This window comes from Entelurus aequoreus, linkage group LG04 (genome assembly GCF_033978785.1).
Source record: "Entelurus aequoreus isolate RoL-2023_Sb linkage group LG04, RoL_Eaeq_v1.1, whole genome shotgun sequence".
NCBI classification, from domain to species: domain Eukaryota; kingdom Metazoa; phylum Chordata; class Actinopteri; order Syngnathiformes; family Syngnathidae; genus Entelurus; species Entelurus aequoreus.
Genome location: NC_084734.1, coordinates 53,692,981 through 53,714,336, shown reverse-complemented (window position 1 = coordinate 53,714,336; position 21,356 = coordinate 53,692,981). Strand labels below are relative to the sequence as shown.

Below are 21,356 nucleotides of genomic sequence, written 5' to 3'. Positions count from 1 at the left end.
ACCAATAACATTAAATGCATTTATTGCACATTATATATGTTACACATACCATAGGAATTCCTATCTCATTGGTTCCTATATACATGTCAGGACAGATAACAGATCTAGCAGCGTAATCCACTCTTTTGCCCATCATATGTTTCCGGAACAAGCCGTCCTTCTTCTCCAGGATCTGGAACGGTAAAAGGAAATAATTAGTAGGAATATATTATGTTATCGCCTCCCCACCACTAGTTAGCAGAGAGAATGTCCGGGTAAACTTTGTGAACCCTGACCAAAACATCTGGTCTTACTTGCTAACAATTGCTTATATATGGACAATACTTAGTTTTTCCAAACATGGGAAGGAGGAAGTGAGCGTAAGAACAGTGATGAGAAGAAGAAGTGGAGTACATTCATTGACTTAAAGAAATATATCTTCAAAAGCTCAGAGCTTGTAGCCGACTTGGCAAAGAAGTGAGAATGAATCCTAAAATACAGGTTGTATGTATTTATACTGGATGATAGTTATAATTCATTGGACGAACTGAGTCAAAAAAAACAATGTAATTTAAATGATACATTTACACAATTGTACAGAAAGTGGATCAATGCTTTTGCCGTGTCATGCGTTTCCAAGGCGACACAAAGCCAGTCGGCTAGTCTCACCGCACGGCGAAAATTACCCCCCAAAAAAATGTTCAACGCGGGAAATACAAAGGGGTGTTGGAGCCTATCCTAGCTGCACTCGAGCGGAAGGCGGGGTTCACCCTGGACAAGTCACCACCTCATGACAGGACCAACACAGACCATCACACTGAAATTATTTTCAAAGCTAGTGAAGCCAAACAGCAGTTTGTGAGGCATTTACATTATTAAAAGTTATATTGTTAGCTTACTTTTCTGAGAAACATTTTCCAGACTGATATAAAAAATGACAACTGTAGAGGACATTGCTTCCCATAATGTAAAAGTTGAAAGACACTAAAGTAAACATTATTGACTTACACTTGTTACACTGGATGTTTACATTGTTACTTTAAAGACATCAACTGTAAGTTATTCCTTTAAATATTTGCTTGAAACAGTAGATGTTCCTATACAATTATTTGCACTTAAAAATACATGTTTGTAGTATTAAATATGACCAAAACATTTTAACATTATGTTTGTGTTCAATTACAGTAAGTGTGTTTAAAAATTCCCGACACTTAATTTGACACATTATGGCTTTTTTACTAAGCTTTTTTCTTGGACATATACCGCAATGATATAGTAACGTGGCCTTAATACCATGATAATATTGCACCGTGAGATTTGATACCATTACAACCCCAATAAAAATCGATATTACATAGTTAGAAAAAAGTATCGCAATATATTGACATAAATACTTTTTCCCTCCACTCCTTCATGAATGCACCTCATTCGATGCAACCACAATTGGTGCATAATGACAAAGTGTTGTGTTGTTCTTTACAACCCCAATAAAAATCGATATTACATAGTTAGAAAAAAGTATCGCAATATATTGACATAAATACTTTTTCCCTCCACTCCTTCATGAATGCACCTCATTCGATGCAACCACAATTGGTGCATAATGACAAAGTGTTGTGTTGTTCTTTTGGCTAGCGGTGATGTAACTGAGGGCTGGGACTGCGAGGGCTGCGACTTATACTCCGGAGCGACTTATACTCCGAAAAATATGGTGCTACCATTTTTAAGTCAGCACCAATGCCATAATGGATTCGAGTTGGGGAACATATCCCGACTGAAGAGTCAGTTTGGTAAATTAGCTTACATTTAGTCTACTTGTTTGCTTTTTCTTGAATTGCATGTATTATTTTGCATTTCAGGCTGGTCTTTGCTTTTTAACCGCTTATTTACATTTTTGTGTGCTTATTTTGTTGAATTCGTTAGAATGTTATAAGCCATCAGGCCTGACTACTTTAATGTATTGTATCATTGTCACTATTTATTTGTAGTCACAGTCTGTATTTGGTGTGCATACCCTAACTTAAATTTGTATTGGTTCTGAAGCCATTCCTTCACGACTGATTTTGTCAGTGTATCTCTATTTAAAGTAATGCTCTGGCCACACAAGTTAGAGGCTGCAGAGACTCAGTGGTTTGCTTTGTTTCTGAACATGACATACTGTACCTGTCTGATTCCAGGGTACTTTTCCGTCATCAGTTTGTCCATGTCACTGTCGAAGACAATGTTGACGTGGGTTTGAAGTTGAATCCAGGTGTAGTAGAGTTTATCTGTTAACGTCAGTCCTGGAATACCTGAGAGAAAAGTTTGGTCTGTCTGTTCTGCCTGTGTTTCTGTCCCCTAAAAAGGAGACATGTTTAGATTAAGGAACAGTATGTCCATGTATAAAAAGATGTACGCTTATCTCATCTTACATCATCCTTCTGAGTACCATTCTCAGCAGCCATGAGAGAGAGCAGTTTTCTTATGATTGCAGAGTCCTTCATGACAGCTTGCATGTTTACTGTCTGACCATTGGTAAACATCTTGTCACCCAGTCGATTGATTGGACGATACCTGACAGATAACAGGATGTAATGTTCACACATATCAATTGTCATTTAGATAAAAGGATAACAAATAAGTTGATTACCATCAACTTTGTTTAGTTTAGACAAAAACAAGAGTATACAAATACAACAGTGAGGTCTTAAAAAACCCTCAATGGGGTGCCAGAAATAAATATTTTGTTTTGAAAAATAATTATACTAATAAAATACATATTATACTGTAATAATGAACAAAATACAACATATTATTCTGTGAAAAAGGACAATTACAAAAAAATGTAAGTAAAATGTTTGACATTTTTCAAACAGAAATAAAAAAAAATATTTTTTTTTTTTAAATGTATATGCAGTATATATATGGTGAGCGCTCAAAAGTAAGTAACTACGTCAAAGACACACAAAGACAAGTAGAACTGCACACTGTGCAATTTCTTCACTATGAAAAGTGACTAATATTTTGCACAAAATTAAGAATATCTGCTTTTTTAGGAAGCATACGCAATATTTCTGACTAATCACAGTGTCTCCAGCTGTGGAGAACACCTCTTGGGAAGGTGGTCTGCAAACTGCCGTACAGACGCCGTCTTGACATGAGATGCATGAGAAATATTAATTTCACGTTTACAATTAATAGCATGTTTTAACATGATAGGCAGTGTTAATTTGTTCGTAACCTACAGTATTAACAGCAGACGACTTGCTGACTTTGCCGCCACTGTTGATGATTCACTTTCGTCTTAGAGGGGATCAAAAACGCCTCATTCATTCAACGGTATCAAATGCTGTGTCTGCAAATGTTTCTGCTAGTGTTTTCTCAATTTGATGCAATATCCACTTTACAAGTATTGCAAGTTGCCCTGTTGTCTCCCTTTCACGTGAATAAATTACTACGGCAGTGCTGCTGATCGACGCCATGCGTGGTGAAGTCATGCGTGCAGAGAGGTATCAATAAGGGAATCGTTAAAAAAACTGTCAAATGACTCCCAGGAATCTGAACCCTGGGTGCAGGTTCTCAACAAGAACCAGTTTTTGATTCCCATCCCTAATTATGAATCAATTACTGTACATCCAAAATAAAGATCCATCTACTACCGTTATGTATATTTAGTAGATTGTGCTTTTCTTTTTGCCTTTGTTACAAATTGAACATATACAGTATAAACACATTTTAATTAGGGCTGCAGCTAATGATTATTTTAGTATTTGAGCACTGTCAATTCCAGACTGTAAGCCACTACTTTTTTCCAACACTTTTGGTGCATTCCATTTGTATTAGGAAGTCGGAATTTCCGAGTTCCTAGTTGGAGGTCGAATTTCCGTGTTTGTTTCAAAAATGGCTACTCTGTAGAGCTAGCTTCTGCAGCTACTGGGTCCATGACGATGACTTCTGATTTGTTTGATCTTTCATGTTACAGACACCGTTTTTAAACAATTAATGTATGTAAATAAACATTTACAGAATTTTTCTGCGTAAATAACTCATTTCGCAATGTATATATCTGCGGCTTATAGTCCGGTGCAGCCAATAAATGAAAACATTTATTTTTACCCTAAAATATCCCGGGCGCGGCACCGCTGCTGCCCACTGCTCCCCTCACCTCCCAGGGGATGGGTCAAATGCAGAGGACACATTTCACCACACCTAGTGTGTGCGTGTGACAATCACTGGTACATTAACTTTAACTTTAATGGGTGCGGTCAATATACCCATGCCATCTATATTCCGGAAAATACGTTAATTTAATGATTAATTACTTCAGTTAGTCGAGTAATCGAATAAAACACTTTCTTAATGCGACTTTTAGGGAAAATAGTTAAAATAAACAAGGATTTTCTAATGACCTTATTTATTTTATTCTTATAAATGCACATAACATAGGTTGTCATTTAATGTGGCTGTGTTGTACCTGCAAGGTGGGACCACGAGCAGTTCCAAGAAGAGGAGGTCAGGAGAGAAACCTTCTTCAGTTGATTTTGAATTGTTATCCAGCCCAGAAAACAAACACTTTAGCAAAAAGCCTGGCGGGGAAAATGGACATGATGGATTTGCATAACTGTTTTCATCAACAAATTTTCTGTACAGTATCACCCTCAATGGAAAGACAAAATGTGGTCACATAAATACAGATGACATCAAATTACAGATTCTAAGTGGCATATCTAGACTTGTGATGTTTATGCAATAATTAGAATTAGTCAGGTATACATAGGTAGGGATAGATACATTTCACATTTGAACCAATACACGGTACCAATGTCCAGTATCTTGGAATTGATACCACTACTGAACGGCACCAAATTTCTGTACTTTTGTGTGTTCTAGGGTTGTCCCGATACCAATATCGACATACCAAAATGTATATAGATACTTTGTTACTTTTCAAAATTAAGAGGACCACAAAATATATCATTATTGGCTTCATTTTAACAGAAAATCTTACAATACATTAAACATATGTTTCTTGTTGCACTCAAAAACATTTTTTACAAGATTGAAATAAAAATAAAAATGCATTAAACACACTTTTCCTATTGCACTCAAAGAAACAATTTACAAGTGTATATATTACATATAGCCTGTCATAATCTAGGATATAATAGAAAGCTTTATTGACATTGTATTAAATGCTTCATGATTTATGGTTGCCACTCTTGGTCTGGCTTTAAGACAAATACAATCATTAGTAAATACTAAAAACAATACTATGGATAAAACTACATAGATAAGACATGTAGCAGGTAAAACACACATTGTTAAAGATGAAACAAAAATTTTAGGAATTTGTAACATAATCCAGTTATGTGGTTTGTACTGCGCTAACAATTGGCAACAAACCATGCAGCTGTGTGCGCGTCTATGTATAGGTCTGTGCACAGCAGGAGAGCTAGTTAATTAATTACCTGTCACTTTTTAAACTCATTGTGCAGATATGAATGCTTGTTATTTAAATGTTTACCTAAGTTTGAAGCAAAGGTGGTAATACTGTAATGGCACTTTTGGCGAGGCATGTTTTAAAGCAGCGCTTGTCGTGTTTATAGCTTCACATTTACTGATAGTTTTGAAGCCCAAATACCTCCATATTGCGCTTCACGCACTCTTTACTAACCAGTAGAAATGCGTTTTTTTAGCCATTATTCTTTTCCCCACTGTGTTTGCTTGTATGCGCTTTGTGTGTGCGTTTTGACACACTCAGCATCATGCGCCTTGGCTCTGTACGTCACCACCACAGGTCAGCATGTGGGTGGGGAAAAATTACCGTTATTTTTTAAAGGCTGCTTAGTGTTGTTTTTAATTCATTAGTACCGCAGTACTTTATCAGTACCGGTATACCGTACAATCCTAGTGTGTTGTTGTGATAACAAATGTTAATTTGCTTATTAATAAATCCTCATTTTTCTATTTAACTTTAAACAGTGTCCTGTTATATTTTGTTGTCTTACAATTCTGAATCTCATTTGCAAGTATGCATTCATTTCAGTTTGTCTTAAGTGTGTTGCCGTAGTCAGGAAGTAGCCTTTGCTATTAGGTTAATTGTACCAGTCTTGTCTTTTGTTGAGCCCTACAAAATGTTTATACTGTACATATTGTACTTATTACTACGGGTCCACGCTAATTATCGGACCGATATTAGGAATTAGGACTCCTTCTCCAAAATCTAAATCTGCGCTGTCGTCCAAAATCTAAACATCTAAAACATGAAATTGATAAGATGGACTCTCGACTCAGTTAAACAAACTGGACTAGATTGGTCAGATCTAGTCTTGCGGCAGGTACCTGTAAATGTTCTGTTTTTGCATTGCGCATTATTATGGTACACTCTTTTAGTGTATTTACGGTAATTCCCAGCATGCATTGCTCTATGCGCGGGCTCCGGTGTTTAGTCTGTTATGTGAACGGCAGTGGCCGGTTTGTTATTGTGTTCCCTCAGTAAAGTATACGTATAAAAAGAAGAAGGTTGTCGTCATTGAGTTATCAATGGTAGCAGAGGATGTCTAACAACGCTAACTACAGAGTCCCTCCTGCGTTTGAAGAAAAGAAGTCATATGAGAGCTGGAAAAATGAGGTTGAAATGTGGATACGTGTTACCGATCTGGATAAGGAGAAACAAGCATTAGCTGGTGCTCTCTCACTGAGGGGGAGAGCTAGAGATACAGCTTTGGAAATACCTGCGGATGATTTGAACAAAGATGACGGGATGAAGACCCTTGTAAAGGCATTGGATAATGTATTCTTAAAAGAAGAAAAGGACAGAGCTTATGATGCATACACGGACTTTTACAAGATTCGGAGAGAAAACGAAGTTTCCATGGTGGATTACATCATTCAGTTCGAGCAGAGGTACAACAAAATGCGCAAATTTGACATGGTTCTTCCCGACGCTGTTTTGGCATTCAAGTTGTTGGATACAGCCAGTCTCGATGTTAAAGATAAACAGCTTGCGCTTACAGCTTGTTCAACACTTACATTTGCAAGCATGAAGTCAGCTTTAAAAAGGATTTTTGGAGACAATGTGCAGCCGCCCACATGCAGCGGGGGAATTCACATGCGCGAAGATGTTGCTTTTTATGTGGATCAAAGGAAAAAGACGGAAGTAAATTTCGTTCCCAACCCGACCAAAAGAGGGCGCCATTGACTGGCTCAAACCCACTGGATAGGTTTGGCAGAAGATCTAAGTGCGCTATTTGCCAGAGTACATTTCACTGGGCTAAGGACTGCCCAAATAAGGATGAACATGTAAAAATGACAGAGGAAAATGCAGAGACAGAAACAATTGAAGAGTGCAATGTTACATTGTTTTCTAAAGAGTCAGTTTCTGATGCTGAAATATTCATGGTAGAAGCCTTAGGTTCAGCTGTAATTGACACTGCATGCACCAGAACAGTCTGTGGTGAAAAATGGCTGGAGAAAAAAATTGAAAATACACAGAGTAGAAGAGCTTTTAAGTTTGGTGATGGACAAGTTGTTCATTCCATAAAAAAAAGTAAAAGTCCCAGCAAAAATAGGACAAACCAGGTGCCACATAGAGACTTAGGTGGTCTCAGTGAACATTCCTTTACTATTAAGTAAAACGTCACTTAAGAGGGCAAAAGCAGTGCTTGACATTGAGAATGATAAAGCCACAATGTTTCAGAAACCAGTACCTCTTGAGATTACATCCTCAGGACACTACTGTGTAAACATAGTGGACAGAGATTGCACAGCCACCCGTGAGAATGAACCCCAAACTGATGAAGTTCTGGCCATAAGAGATGGCATGAGTAAAGATGAAAAACTCAAAGTATTGGTGAAACTTCACAAGCAGTTTGGACATGCCTCAGTTGATAAACTCAAAAAATTACTAATTAGTGCTGTAAGTAATGATGATGAGAGTGTTACTATTCTGAATGACATCGTAAGTAGCTGTGAAACATGTCTCAAGTACAACAAGCCCAAACCAAAGCCATCAGTTGGTCTACCAATGGCTTCAACATACAATGAAACTGTGGCATTAGATCTACACGAGCTAGAACCAAATGTGTGGTACCTCCACATGATTGATCACTTCACCAGGTTCAGTGCTGGTAGCATTGTTACAACAAAAAAATCCAGTGAAATTGTGAGGCACTTTATTCATTCCTGGGTGAGTGTTCATGGAGCCCCATCTAAGATTTTTTGTGACAATGGAGGTGAATTCAATAACGAGGAAATGAGGGACATGGCTGAGAACTTTAATATTGAAGTGAAAACCACTGCTGCCTACAGTCCATGAAGTAATGGATTGATGGAAAGACATAACCAGACCCTTACAGAGATCCTGTTAAAAGTGAAGAAAAGCAGTGTTTGTGACTGGAAAACAGCCCTAGATTGGGCCTTGATGGCAAAGAATACAATGCACAATGTGCATGGATTTAGTCCATACCAGCTGGTGTTTGGACAAAACCCGAACCTACCTTCTGTGCTGGTTGATAAACCACCTGCCCTGGAGGGCACTACCATGAGTAAATGGGTAGGACAGCACATTTCAGCATTACATGAAGCAAGGACAGCGTTTACTGAGGCAGAGTGCTCTGAGAGAATCAGGAGAGCTCTGCGCACACAGCTTCGCAGCACAGATGAATACTACGAAACTGGAGATAAAGTGTACTACAAAAGAATGGACTGCAATGAATGGAAAGGCCCTGGGGTGGTAATTGGACGAGACGGGGTGGTAATATTTGTTAGACATGGAGGCTCCTATGTCCGGGTGCATCGCTGTAGACTGCGCAAGGCCACAGATCACTACACTGACACGTCTCTTGACAGCCAAGTAAGCCAGACAGAACTTAATGCAGCAGAATGTGGCATTGAACATGTTGAAGATCTACCCAATACTGTATCTAGTGATGGAGACAGTGTGCCTAACACAGAGAATGCGGCAGGGAGCTCTAATAATGACAGAGACAGCAATGAGCAAGATAATGATCCATCTGACAGACAACCTTCTATCATAAGAACAGACCGTAGTATGAATCTAAAGCCAGGACAATTCATTAAGTATGTGGAAAGAGACACTGGAATTTCCCACACAGCAAAAGTGCTAGGTCGAGCGGGAAAGGCAACTGGAAAACACAAGAACTGGTACAATCTGGAGTACACTGAGCCAGTTAACCTCACTGGCACAACAAGGTCAGCTGACCTTTCACAGGTTGACACACTGCAGATTCAGTCATTGGACAGGGTGGAACAGCCATCTGATCACGAGGATGTACTTGTTACAAAGGATGTGTCATTTGAATCAGCTAAACTTACTGAAATCAGTAACTGTGAGAAACACGGTGTGTTTGATGAAGTAAAAAACATGGGACAAAAATGCATTTCCACAAGATGGGTGTGTACACTCAAAGACACACCAGACGGCATAGTTCCAAAAGCAAGGCTAGTGGCGAGAGGATTTGAAGAGCTAAACACAAAAGATCTCCCAAAAGACTCGCCAACATGTGCCTCAGAGTCTCTTAGACTACTCATGTCTGTGATTTGTCAAAACCGTTGGACACCCCACTCTATGGACATTAAGTCAGCATTCCTTCAAGGAAATGAGTTATCCCGAGACATCTGAGTTCGTCCACCACCAGAAGCCAAGAGTGAGGGAACTCTATGGAATCTAAACAAATGTGTTTATGGACTAAATGATGCATCACTGTACTGGTACAATAGGGTTAAAGAAACAATGTTGCAAACTGGAGGAAAGATGTCACAAATTGACCCTGCTACGTTTTATTGGTTGGATAAAGATTGTAACGTGTCTGGGGTGCTTGCTTGTCATGTTGATGATTTCATCTGGGGTGGTTCACAGATTTTCACAACAACTGTAATCCCTCACCTGCAATCTGCCTTTCAAGTGGGCAGAGAAGAACATGACAGCTTTCGCTATGTAGGCATGGAGTATGTCACTGCAAATGGAGTAACATGTATGCATCAAGACAATTACATACAGAATCTCCAGCCAATTCACATAGACATCTCCAGAGCCATGAGACGGGATGCTCTTTTGACTGAAAGTGAAATTGATGACCTGAGATCAAAAATAGGTCAACTTCTGTGGGTTGCCAGACAAAGTAGACCGGATATTATGTTTGATACATGTGTCCTTGCAGCTAACATAAAACATGCTACTGTGCAGACTTTACATGACACAAACAAGGTGGTGAGAAAATTGAAATCAGAACATGTGACACTGAAGTTTCAGAACCTGGGAAAAGACAGTTCTCTAAAGCTAGTAGTGTTCTGCGACGCCTCGCTGGGAAACCTTACAGATGGAGGCACTCAAGGGGGACACCTCATTCTGCTGATGGGTGAGGAAGGAAGATTCTCCCCTGTGTATTGGCAGTCAAAAAAGATCAGAAGAGTCGTACGGAGCACTCTTGCTGGAGAAACTCTTGCCCTTGCCGATGCTGTTGACAGTGCCATTTCTTTATCTGACCTTCATGCAGAACTTACCACAGGGAATGTATCACAACATGTCTTACCAATAGTGTGTGTCATTGATAACCACTCCCTTGCAGACGCCATCAAGTCTACTAAGTCAGTGACAGAGAAAAGGCTCCGCCTTGAAATAAGTGGCATCAAAGAACTTCTTCAGTGTAAAAGAATTCAACAGATTATCTGGGCACCTACTGGAGAGCAGCTAGCTGACTGTTTGACAAAACGAGGTGCATCCGCACTTCAGCTCCTAAAGGCACTCAGTGTTGGAGAGTGGAAACTGGAATAGAGACTATTCTTTTGTGGACAGTTTTTTTTTGTATAAGTTTTTTTGTTGATCACCATGTTCTTACATTTTCATACTTATGGACATTAATAATAGACTGTGATTTTTTGTGTTAAAAAAACTAAAAAGAAAAAGTGGGAGATTGTAAATGTTCTGTTTTTGCATTGCGCATTATTATGGTACACTCTTTTAGTATATTTACGGTAATTCCCAGCATGCATTGCTCTATGCGCGGGCTCCGGTGTTTAGTCTGTTATGTGAACGGCAGTGGCCGGTTTGTTATTGTGTTCCCTCAGTAAAGTATACGTATAAAAAGAAGAAGGTTGTCGTCATTGAGTTATCAGTACCGATACCTCAGGTGGCTTTATCCGTTCATGCTCATAGATTTAGATGCACCTCAGAGAGAAACAGAACTCCTTTGTGAACTAAAATGTACAGATTCTGGAGGACGGATGGTATGAAAGAGGACTGAGAGAAGCCATCTATGTCAATGTTGAAAAACCATCCCTGAACAGAGGAGGTGTTCTGCGACACCACCTGTCTCCCACATACAACACTGTCTGTTCAACCATTCCTAAAATACTCTGCAATTTATCCTCCAACAAATAACAGAAGTTAGAAACATTCTGGTCACAGAAAGTGACCAGAATGCAATATGTGCTATTTGTTTACAACTGAATGGAATGCTAACTATTTTGGACTGGTAGTAGTCGATCCATAGCGATTGTTCTGCCACACAACACCTCAATGCTAACAAGGGGAGATTACACTTCAACGACTGTCATTGGCTTTGACAATAGGATTGCTGGTTTGCATCAAAACAGTTGTTTTTCTCGCTACGATAGAGCGAAACCATTCTTGCCCAGGCACACCCTCCTTGTTTTAGAGTATAAATATTGGGGGTTTTGGCACCAGCCGCCAGACTAGATCTGACCAATCTAAGTACAAGAGTAGATCTGACCAATCAGTTTTTGAACATGAACTGATGAAGAAACGTTTAAGACAAACCTAACAGTCCAGTTGCTATCGATTGAATGCCCTGAGATCATATTTTGTACTAAAACAAACTAATGGGAAATACATTTTTAAACAACATATATTTTGGGGCTGTCAACGTTAACGTACTAACGCATTTGATTAATGAAAAACAATATCGAGCTAACCCGCAAAACATTTACTTGTTTCCATTACCGGTACATTCTATTGACAAAGTGTTTTTAATCCAAACGAATTGGAGGTCAACATTGTCCTGGAATATTCCAATCCTTGAAAAGGTTTAACTGCCTCGCTCAAATACAAAAAAAACCCCACAGACTCTGGTGCCTTACCTTCATTCTCCCACAGTATGTTGGTGTGTTCTCTGGCAGTACTTGCAGTCAGGTAGACTCTCTTTCCAGCCATCAGGTCATCTACGATGCACCAGCAAATAACCGTTTAGTATCTACAGCATATTACCTTTTATTTCTATACCACTTATCCTGGCCAGGATCATAGAGGCCTGGAGCATATATGTCAGGGGCATATTATGCAAAACCCACTTTTCTTGCCTGTTGGTACTTGTTTTTGTGGATTTTGCAGCAACTTGTGACATTTACCAATGAGTTAAGTCAGCGGAGATCTCTATACACGGTAACTTGATGCTTGCGTGGGCCCAACATTTTTATTCTTCACTTAAGATAAACTGCTCCGTTATTGGTTGTAGTAACCAGTACAGGTCAAACTCCAGCCTCAAGTTGTAACGATACGTTAGCATGTAGTATCTTCCTGACCATTGACATTTGCAAAAAAGACACTGGCACATGTAAAAAGCTTGTACATCGCTTTCCCCATAACCCAGAAATAAAGCAAGTATGGAAGTAAAGGTTTGCAGTCAACACTGGAGAGCCACCAACTACAGTGTCTTTTGCAAGGTAAACACGACAACGTCTGTGTTTTGTTCAGGACAGAACACATTGAAGCTAATACAAATACCAGAAGAAATCAACAAATTAAAGAGACTGACAGACTCAGTAACTAAAATAATGATATTTGGTAACAGTAGAAAAAAAATTCAAACACAAATGCAAATAGACAGAGTAGATATTGAAAGAGTAGAAGAAAACAAATTTTGGTTGTAATAATAGATCAAATGCACTGGAAATCTCAAAAAATGTACAACATAAAGTGGCAATAACTATGTCAATAATGAATAAATTCTCTACTGCTCGCCAGTGTTACCATATGTCATTTATTGTGCAGAAATATGGGGAAATAACAGTACACTTATTAGCTTAGCATGTTACAAAAAAAAGATCAGTTAGAATAATACATAATGAGTGATACATACAGTGATTACAAATACATTGGAATCAGCCACCACAGTTGACATACTTCACAATTTTTCTGTGATTGTTGGTCAAAAGGTAATGAAGATTTTGGTAAAAAAAGGGTTTAAAGTAGATTTTTTGGTTCTGTGTATTTTTTTACGTTTATTGCGCAGTCAGGTGCGTGTTAGAGCTTGCTGGTCACTAAACGCTGCAGGAATGTAGCATACAGTCCGTCGAATATGGCTGCAAAATTATACTTTCACGAAATAAAAGCATGTTTTATTGTAAGTTAATGAGCTGGAGTATGTTTAGAACTATATTTAGACTTATTATTTTTGTTTATTTTGTCAGGAAAACTAACATCAGAACGACGGAAATGCATGCATCCGGGCACAGTTGCACACATACTTGGTAGCAGTCATGACGCCTGTTTAGTTGGCCGTATTCTCTTTATACACGACTCTGACCTTAGGTTTAATGGTGATGAGTCACATACATTGTGTGCAATGTTTAATGTGAATGTTGTTTAATCTTTATATGGGTAAACATCTGTAGTTTATTGTGTGAATGTATTAACACTTAACCTATTTGATGTATGTAAAATACACAATGAACATTATGTAAATTACACAATGAACGTTATTTTTTTTGCAATGTTTATATTTTCAATTTTACACACATAAATGAAGGAACAAGTGTAAAGAAATTAAACTGAGGGAAAAAAAGTAACATCCATCCTCAACAAAACTTCTGTTTCTTCATGCTGTTAACTATCTGTCCAGCTGCACACACTGTAAACGAGTTGCGAGGGCAAAATAATACATTTATTGTCAGTGCAGTGAGAAAGCTGATGTGTTTACTTTGCGTTTAAGTAAACGCAGTCTCAAAGGAATATAACCTGCGGAGACACTTTCTGACAAAACATCCAATTTTCGATGTCCTGCCCCTGAGCTCTTAGACTCTTGAGACTGCGGACCTCTTCATTATGTAGTTGAATTGCCCTGTGTTAAGTAGACTACAAGGAAGTGTTTTAAATGTTTATTAAAACTCATAATACGACCCCTTTAAAATAAGAAACCCCCCAGGAGAGTTAAGGTAACTTAGAATGACGGTCTGGGTGATTAGACTCTTTTCCAACATGCATCTACTCCAAATAAACTGTAGCTTCACAAAGAGTACTTCTAAGGCTGGTTCTTACACTTTACAGTAACGGTTTGCATTAACTAATTTGTATCTACTGAACACTTGCATTTCCACTAATGCACTGACTAAAACAACAGAAAGTGCAGTAGTGTATGCACAATGTGACCCTGGGGTTCAAATAAAAGCCTTTTAAAAAGGACTCACCTCCAGCCAGGTCAGTGGTTTGGATTCCTGAGGGCATTGTGACAATCAGCTTACTGTTGTGCTCACGTCGTATGGCGAATCGCCCGCTTCTAAAAGGGGCACACAAAGTGTCTTCTTAGCACTTACACAATGCAGCCTGACTTCTACTACACCATAATAGATCTTAGTACCGTATTTTTCGGATTATTAATCGCAGTTTTTTTCATAGTTTGCGACATATACTCCGGAGCGATTTATGTGTGAAATTATTAACAAATTACCGTAAAATATCAAATAATATTATTTATCTCATTCGCGTAAGAGACGAAGCAAATGTCAGCAGTCGTCACACACACGTCAACCAATAAGAATTCGGCGGGGGCGGGCCATGGCAGAAGTGCATTGTGCGTCATAGCAAAAGTGCATTGTGGGTCATGGGATGCTAACTGCTACTGCTACACAGCTACAACATTGGCGATAACTTATAAAAACTGAGAAGGGCTGAACAAAAATGGCACCGAAAAGGAAATCATATGCTGCAGATTACAAGCTGGACGTAGTGAAATATGCAGCAGAAAACGGTGATCGAGCAGCAGAAAGAAAGGGAGCGGCGCATACCAGGAGCGACAACGAGGAAGAAGATTTCATCGGATTTAGCGATCAGGAGTGACAGATTGTTTGGTAAACGTATAGCATGTATAGCATATATGTTATAGTTATTTGAATGACTCTTACCATATGTTACGTTAACATACCAGGCACGTTCTCAGTTGGTTATTTATGCGTCATATAACGTACACTTATTCAGCCTGTTGTTCAATATTCTTTATTTATTTTAAATTGCCTTTCAAATATCTATTCTTGGTGTTGCATTTTATCAAATAAATTTCCCTCAAAAATGCGACTTACACTCGAGTGTGACGTATATATGTTTTTTTCCTTCTTTATTATGCATTTTCGGCCGGTGCGACGTATACTCCGGAGCGATTTATAATCCGAAAAATACGGTATATTAAACTTAAACTATAAAAGATAATCTGTACCCCTGTCCATCAAGCCTAAATCTAATACAATCTTACCTGCAGTTGGGACATTTGCGAGTTTTCATTTGGATTTTCCAAAAATCATTTATCAAACTGCTTTTCTTCTCAACAAGATGTTTAATCTGGGGGGGGAAAAAATACTCAAAGAAATGCATAATGTAGTTATTATGTCTATGAAATGTACATTAATCAGAATGCTGTTCACCTGTATGATATGGCGTAGGGGTGTCCCAATCCGATATTGATATTATATCGGTCTGATATCAAAGAAATCCAGTATTGGATTATACGAGACTATCTCAAATCTCCAATATTAGCACTCCAATATGGTGAGTCCATTCCAGACTCCATACGAAGCCTTGTCAATGCTTTGTCTCCTCCTCTAGCGCAGCTAAACTATGTCCATACACAGTGCAAAGCCTCGCCGGTAAATTTCTAATCCTCACCTCCATGGTGGCAAATAAATTACATTTGAAGTATCCCCAAGGCAGGCGAGAAAAAGTTAAGCATGCGACACTGCGACCCAAGCCAGAGAGAGCAGGAGACAAGAAGCCATTCTAACTGATAAGATAGCTTGAAGTGCTTTAATATTTTAAAACCAAAAAATATAACAAGAACCCCACCACCTACCTTATATTAGCATTAGTGGATTAACAGAAATTATACTGTATATGTTTTAAATGTCTATTTTTCTAAATTAGTAATTATATTGACTAAACATTTCTTGTATTGAAGTCATGTTGTTACAATAAGATATAAATGTATTAATGGCTAACGTCAGTATCTAAACTTGGCTAAATCGCCATCATTAGCTAACATACAAGCCTAAAAAATACAGACAACAATACTTGGCCATACATAATAGTGTTATGTATGGGCGTAATTTGCGTCATTACGTGCTTAAAGCCAAAAGAGAGAAGAAGACAACTGCTACTCTGAACATGCACATCCAAACGGAAATGACAATACGTTAACCGCAAACATCAGCAGCTTAATGCAGCACTAAGTAACTTTTCAACCTTCATAAACATCAACTTACAACTAGTTGAATGACACTTCTGTCATGGCCTGAGGGGGTCTGTATTGCTTTCACTGGCACTAAGCAATTTTGAGGAGGGTGGAAGGAACCCTGCCACACAAAAATCTACAAATGTGCTGACTTGCTTTACAGCATACGCCCCTCCTCCGTTTCCCCATTCGTTGAAAAGATGGAAGTCGATGCGAACGCCTATGTGCAATTACTGCTATTACGACAAAAGCTGCAAAAGAACAAAAAAAACCCTAAAAGTTTTGTCTGATAACAAAAAGAAAAAGAAAAAAGAGAAGCTAAACTGATAAAGACAGTCAAGGATAAACATTAGCCCGGCTTTCACTCGCTGGCATGACTTCAAAGATGAGGGGGTTTTCAGACAGATGCTGCCTTGGCTCTGTTCCTGCTAAACTAGTATGTGACTTTCGATGCTCAAATCAAAATGATAATGCTAATGTTAGCAATCGGAAATTTGCATGGTAGCCATAAATAGCTACTCGCTTTATATCAAATCAAATCAACTTTATTTATAAAGCACATTTAAAATTTACCACAGGGGTAGCCAAAGTGCTGTACAATGGGCAGGTTAAAAATAATACGAGAACCGAGCAAACAACACAACACAAACAGAACATGATAAAAAATAAATAAATAAAATATAAAAACATAAAAACAGGTTCACAGCAGGTGTATTATGGGGCGCCATTGCAGGATGGGTATCACTCAGTGTTAAAAGCCATGGAATAAAAGTATGTTTTTAAGAGAGATTTAAAAACAGGAAGAGAGGAGGCTTGTCTAACACTAAGAGGTAGGTCGTTCCAGAGCTTGGGAGCAGCAGCGGCGAAAGCTCTGTCACCTCTAAGCTTCAGCCTTGTGTCCGGGACCGTCAGTAGCAGCTGATCGGCTGATCTTAGGGATCGGGTGGGGCAGTAAGGCTGAAGGAGGTCGGAGAGATATGTTGGCGCGAGGTTGTTTAGACATTTAAAAACAAATAAAAGGAGTTTAAAATTGATTCTGTAACGCACAGGGAGCCAGTGAAGGGACGCTAATATAGGGGTGATGTGCTCACGTCTGCGGGTCTGTGTTAGCAGACGAGCAGCAGAGTTCTGCACGAGCTGCAGGCGGGCGAGGGAGGCCTGGCTAATGCCTACATACAGGGCATTGCAGTAGTCTAAACGAGTCGAGATAAAGGCGTGGATTAATTTCTCGAGATCATGTCCTGATAGAAGCGGTTTCACTTACGCTATTTGGCGTAATTGATAAAAGCTTTTTTGTACGGCGCTGCTGATTTGTTTTTAGAATTTAAAATCTGAGTCGAACTTTACCCCCAGGTAAAGTTCGACTCAGTTATAAAGTTATAGTTCGCAGTCCCACACTGACACAACCAGCAAAGCAAAAAAATCTTTAAAGGCCTACTGAAACCCACTACTACCGACCACGCAGTCTGATAGTTTATATATCAATGATGAAATCTTAACATTGTAACACATGTCAATACGGCCGCGTTAGCTTACTAAAGTGCAATTTTAAATTTTGCGCGAAATATCCTGCTGAAAACGTCTTGGTATGATGACGCCTGCGCGTGACGTCACAGATTGTAGAGGACATTTTGGGACAGCATTGTGGCCAGCTATTAAGTCGTCTATTTTCATCGCAAAATTCCACAGTATTCTGTACATCTGTGTTGGTGAATCTTTTGCAATTTGTTCAATGAACAATGGAGACAGCAAAGAAGAAAGCTGTAGGTGGGAAGCGATGTATTTCGGCCGGCTGCAGCAACACGAACACAGCCGATGTTTCATTGTTTACATTCCCGAAAGATGACAGTCAAGCTTCACCATTGGCCTGTGGAGAACTGGGACAACAGAGACTCTTTCCAGGAGGACTTTGAGTTGGATACGCAAACGCGGTACCGTGAGTATGCAGCTGCGGCTTCCAAACATTTGATCGCTTGCCCGTACGTGCGTGCCGCTATGTGCATGTCACGTATGTAACTTTGGGGAAATATATGTGCTGTATGAACTTTGGGGAAGTGAACGGTACTTTGGGCTGTGGGATTGAGTGTGTTGTGCGGGTGTTTGACTTGTATTGGCGAGTTGTATTGACGGGAGGGGGGAGGTGTTTGTTATGCGAGATTAATTTGTGGCATATTATATATAAGCCTGGTTGTGTTGTGGCTAATAGAGTATATATATGTCTTGTGTTTATTTACTGTTTTAGTCATTCCCAGCTGAATATCAGGTCCCACCCGCCTCTCACAGCATCTTCCCTATCTGAATCGCTTCCACTGCCCTCTAGTCCTTCACTCTCACTTTCCTCATCCACAAATCTTTCATTCTCGCTCAAATTAATGGGGAAATTGTCGCTTTCACGGTCTGAATCGCTCTCGCTGCTGGTGACCATGATTGTAAACAATGTGCAGATGTGAGGAGCTCCACAACCGGTGACGTCACGCGCATATCGTCTGCTACTTCCGGTACAGGCAAGGCTTTTTTATCAGCGACCAAAAGTTGCGAACTTTATCGTCGATCGTTCTCTACTAAATCCTTTCAGCAAAAATATGGCAATATCGCAAAATGATCAAGTATGACACATAGAATGGACCTGCTATCCCCGTTTAAATAAGAAAATCGCATTTCAGTAGGCCTTTAAAGTACTGTATAAAGTAAAAACAATGCAATGGCTGCAAACTGCAAATATAATATTTCAGTAAAAAATGTGGGTTCCTATTGTGGAAAAATCAGTCATACGGAATCATTGTGGTTTTATCGTGTCAGTTTGTATATACGTGAAAATAGATTCTGACGATTTACAACGCTACGCGCTAGTCCTCATGGGAAATGTGGTTTTCCTTCTGGCAAAACAATACCGCTTTGGTCAACTGGCGGCGCCAAAATCAACTAAAACTGAAAGTTCTTAAAAGAGAACCGCACTTTTGGGGGAATTTTGCCTATCATTCACAATCATTATGAAAGACAAGACGATGGATGCCTGCTGTCCTTTCTCAACATTGTACAAAACCTTTGAGTCACATTTGTGTTATATTGTTGTAGTTCAGAATTTCAAGATTTGTGAATCAACTCGCTCACTCTAACCGTGATTTGTGCACAATGCAGAAGTTTGTGTTGTCGTAATGAAATGTGCGTTTCGTTGGATCTAATGACTGCTGTTGGCGTCTAAAGAGCAACAATAACATGTAAAAAGAGTGTCAGATTCTGTGTGTCTACGTCTGGATCGCTACATTAATGTCAATGAATTGTGTTAGCACCCAAATGGGCCAATAATAGATACTTCCTTCAGTATTTCAGTCCGGGGACCATTGTGCACGTTGGCGCAAGTACTATTAAGGAACAGAGTTTTGGTGCCCATCCATAATTACCACTGGGTGTTTCATCTATTTTACTGTCCTTAAAACAGAAGTTCTTCCACTTTAATTCTCACTTTTGTCTTGTGTGCATGTATTTGTTTATAATTCAGCATGCGGTGAATTGTCCATGTTTGAAAATGGGATTGCATACATTTGGAAATAGAGATCTCAAATAAATGTGAAGATAATTGCTTTGGTTGAGTAATATCACTTGATCTTTTCTAACATTTCGCACCACAAAATAGAAAAAGTATGTATGATTCAGGCGGATATCGTATCGAATTAATATCAAGAGTGCAATATTGGGATCGTATCGGAAATAAAAAAGTTGTATCTGGACACCCCTAATATTGAGTATTAGTGAGAGTGTGTGTACTGACCGGTTTGCTGTTACTTCTCTCATCAACTGCAAGTACTGCATCTGTGAATTCTTTGAGTGAAGTTGCGATCTCATCGCCCGTGGCTTTGTTGTTCGCTTGCAGGAACTTAGAAAACAGTCAAATCAAAGTTTACACCAACTGATCCTTACGTCAATATTTAGGCTGTAACATGGGGTGTCCAAAGTGCACACGGGGGCCGGCTGTTCTGAGCCTGCAGGTTGGGGCTTTTTTAGGCTATTGGGATGTTGTAAAACAAAGAAAAATAATGGCGTAGCATATATTAATGCACATTATATTGGTTCTGGCATCTTTAAATGTGTAAAATATATCAAACTGGCACCCACGTCTTTATTTGTTTGGACACCCCTGTTGTAACATATGAATACCTCACCTGGCTAAGAACTTGCTCAATGTGGTAAACTTCCTGCATGGCCCCGTGGTCGAGTAACTTAAGCTGGTTTAACAGTAAATGTATGGCTGCTCGTGGACAGGTTAATGTGTGGCACCCTAGGCATGAACCCCGAATCAACAGGTAGAGTTTCTGCGAGGAAAAAAAGAGAGAGAGGGAGTTGGTGAGTTTTAAAATTATGCATTTAAATGTGATTCTACAGGCTGGGTTACCAGTGTTAAATCATTACAACAAATATGCATGCAGTCAAGGCTAATGTGTGTCCAATTCTTACATCAAAAAATAGGGGGTTGTACACTGGTAGAGGGAGCTCCACATGTCCCATGTGTCCTGGACAGTTGTTGAAGTCCTGACAGCAAGTTGAACACACCTGATGAAGAAACAGAACAGTAAGAATAAATTTCCTTGAGCACTCCGGGATTTTTTGGGGGAGGAAATGGCGTAAAAACAGTCATAAGCACCGTAAAAATAAAACTGAATCATAGATTGCAGTTAATAATGTTAAGTTTGTTGAAATCAGCAATATGATAGTTTTGGTACGAGTCTTTTTCATTTTAATTATACTAGTTTATTTAGTAAATTTTTTGTTTGTTTGTCATAAAAAAATACAATCATGTGTGCTTACGGACTGTATCCCTGCAGACTGTATTGATCTATATTGATATATAATGTAGGAACCAGGAGCCGTACTTATCAAGCTTCTTAGAATTACTCCTAAGAAGTCTGCTAAGAGTTGACTTAAGAG

At 39.1% G+C, this 21,356-nt stretch overlaps 1 protein-coding gene across 1 annotated transcript in view; it reads right to left on the bottom strand.

The window, feature by feature from the left end:
• Positions 1 to 21,356, bottom strand: part of polr1a (RNA polymerase I subunit A) — a 73,854-nt gene that overhangs the window by 48,782 nt on the left and 3,716 nt on the right. The window contains exons 3-12 of the mRNA XM_062045305.1: positions 20,886 to 20,981; positions 20,594 to 20,743; positions 20,203 to 20,307; positions 15,462 to 15,547; positions 14,404 to 14,492; positions 12,079 to 12,159; positions 4,433 to 4,544; positions 2,391 to 2,532; positions 2,143 to 2,316; positions 50 to 172 (exon numbers count right to left, since the gene is read on the bottom strand). Of these exons, the coding sequence (XP_061901289.1) occupies positions 50 to 172; positions 2,143 to 2,316; positions 2,391 to 2,532; positions 4,433 to 4,544; positions 12,079 to 12,159; positions 14,404 to 14,492; positions 15,462 to 15,547; positions 20,203 to 20,307; positions 20,594 to 20,743; positions 20,886 to 20,981 (1,158 nt within the window). The remainder of the gene's footprint in view (positions 1 to 49; positions 173 to 2,142; positions 2,317 to 2,390; positions 2,533 to 4,432; positions 4,545 to 12,078; positions 12,160 to 14,403; positions 14,493 to 15,461; positions 15,548 to 20,202; positions 20,308 to 20,593; positions 20,744 to 20,885; positions 20,982 to 21,356) is intronic.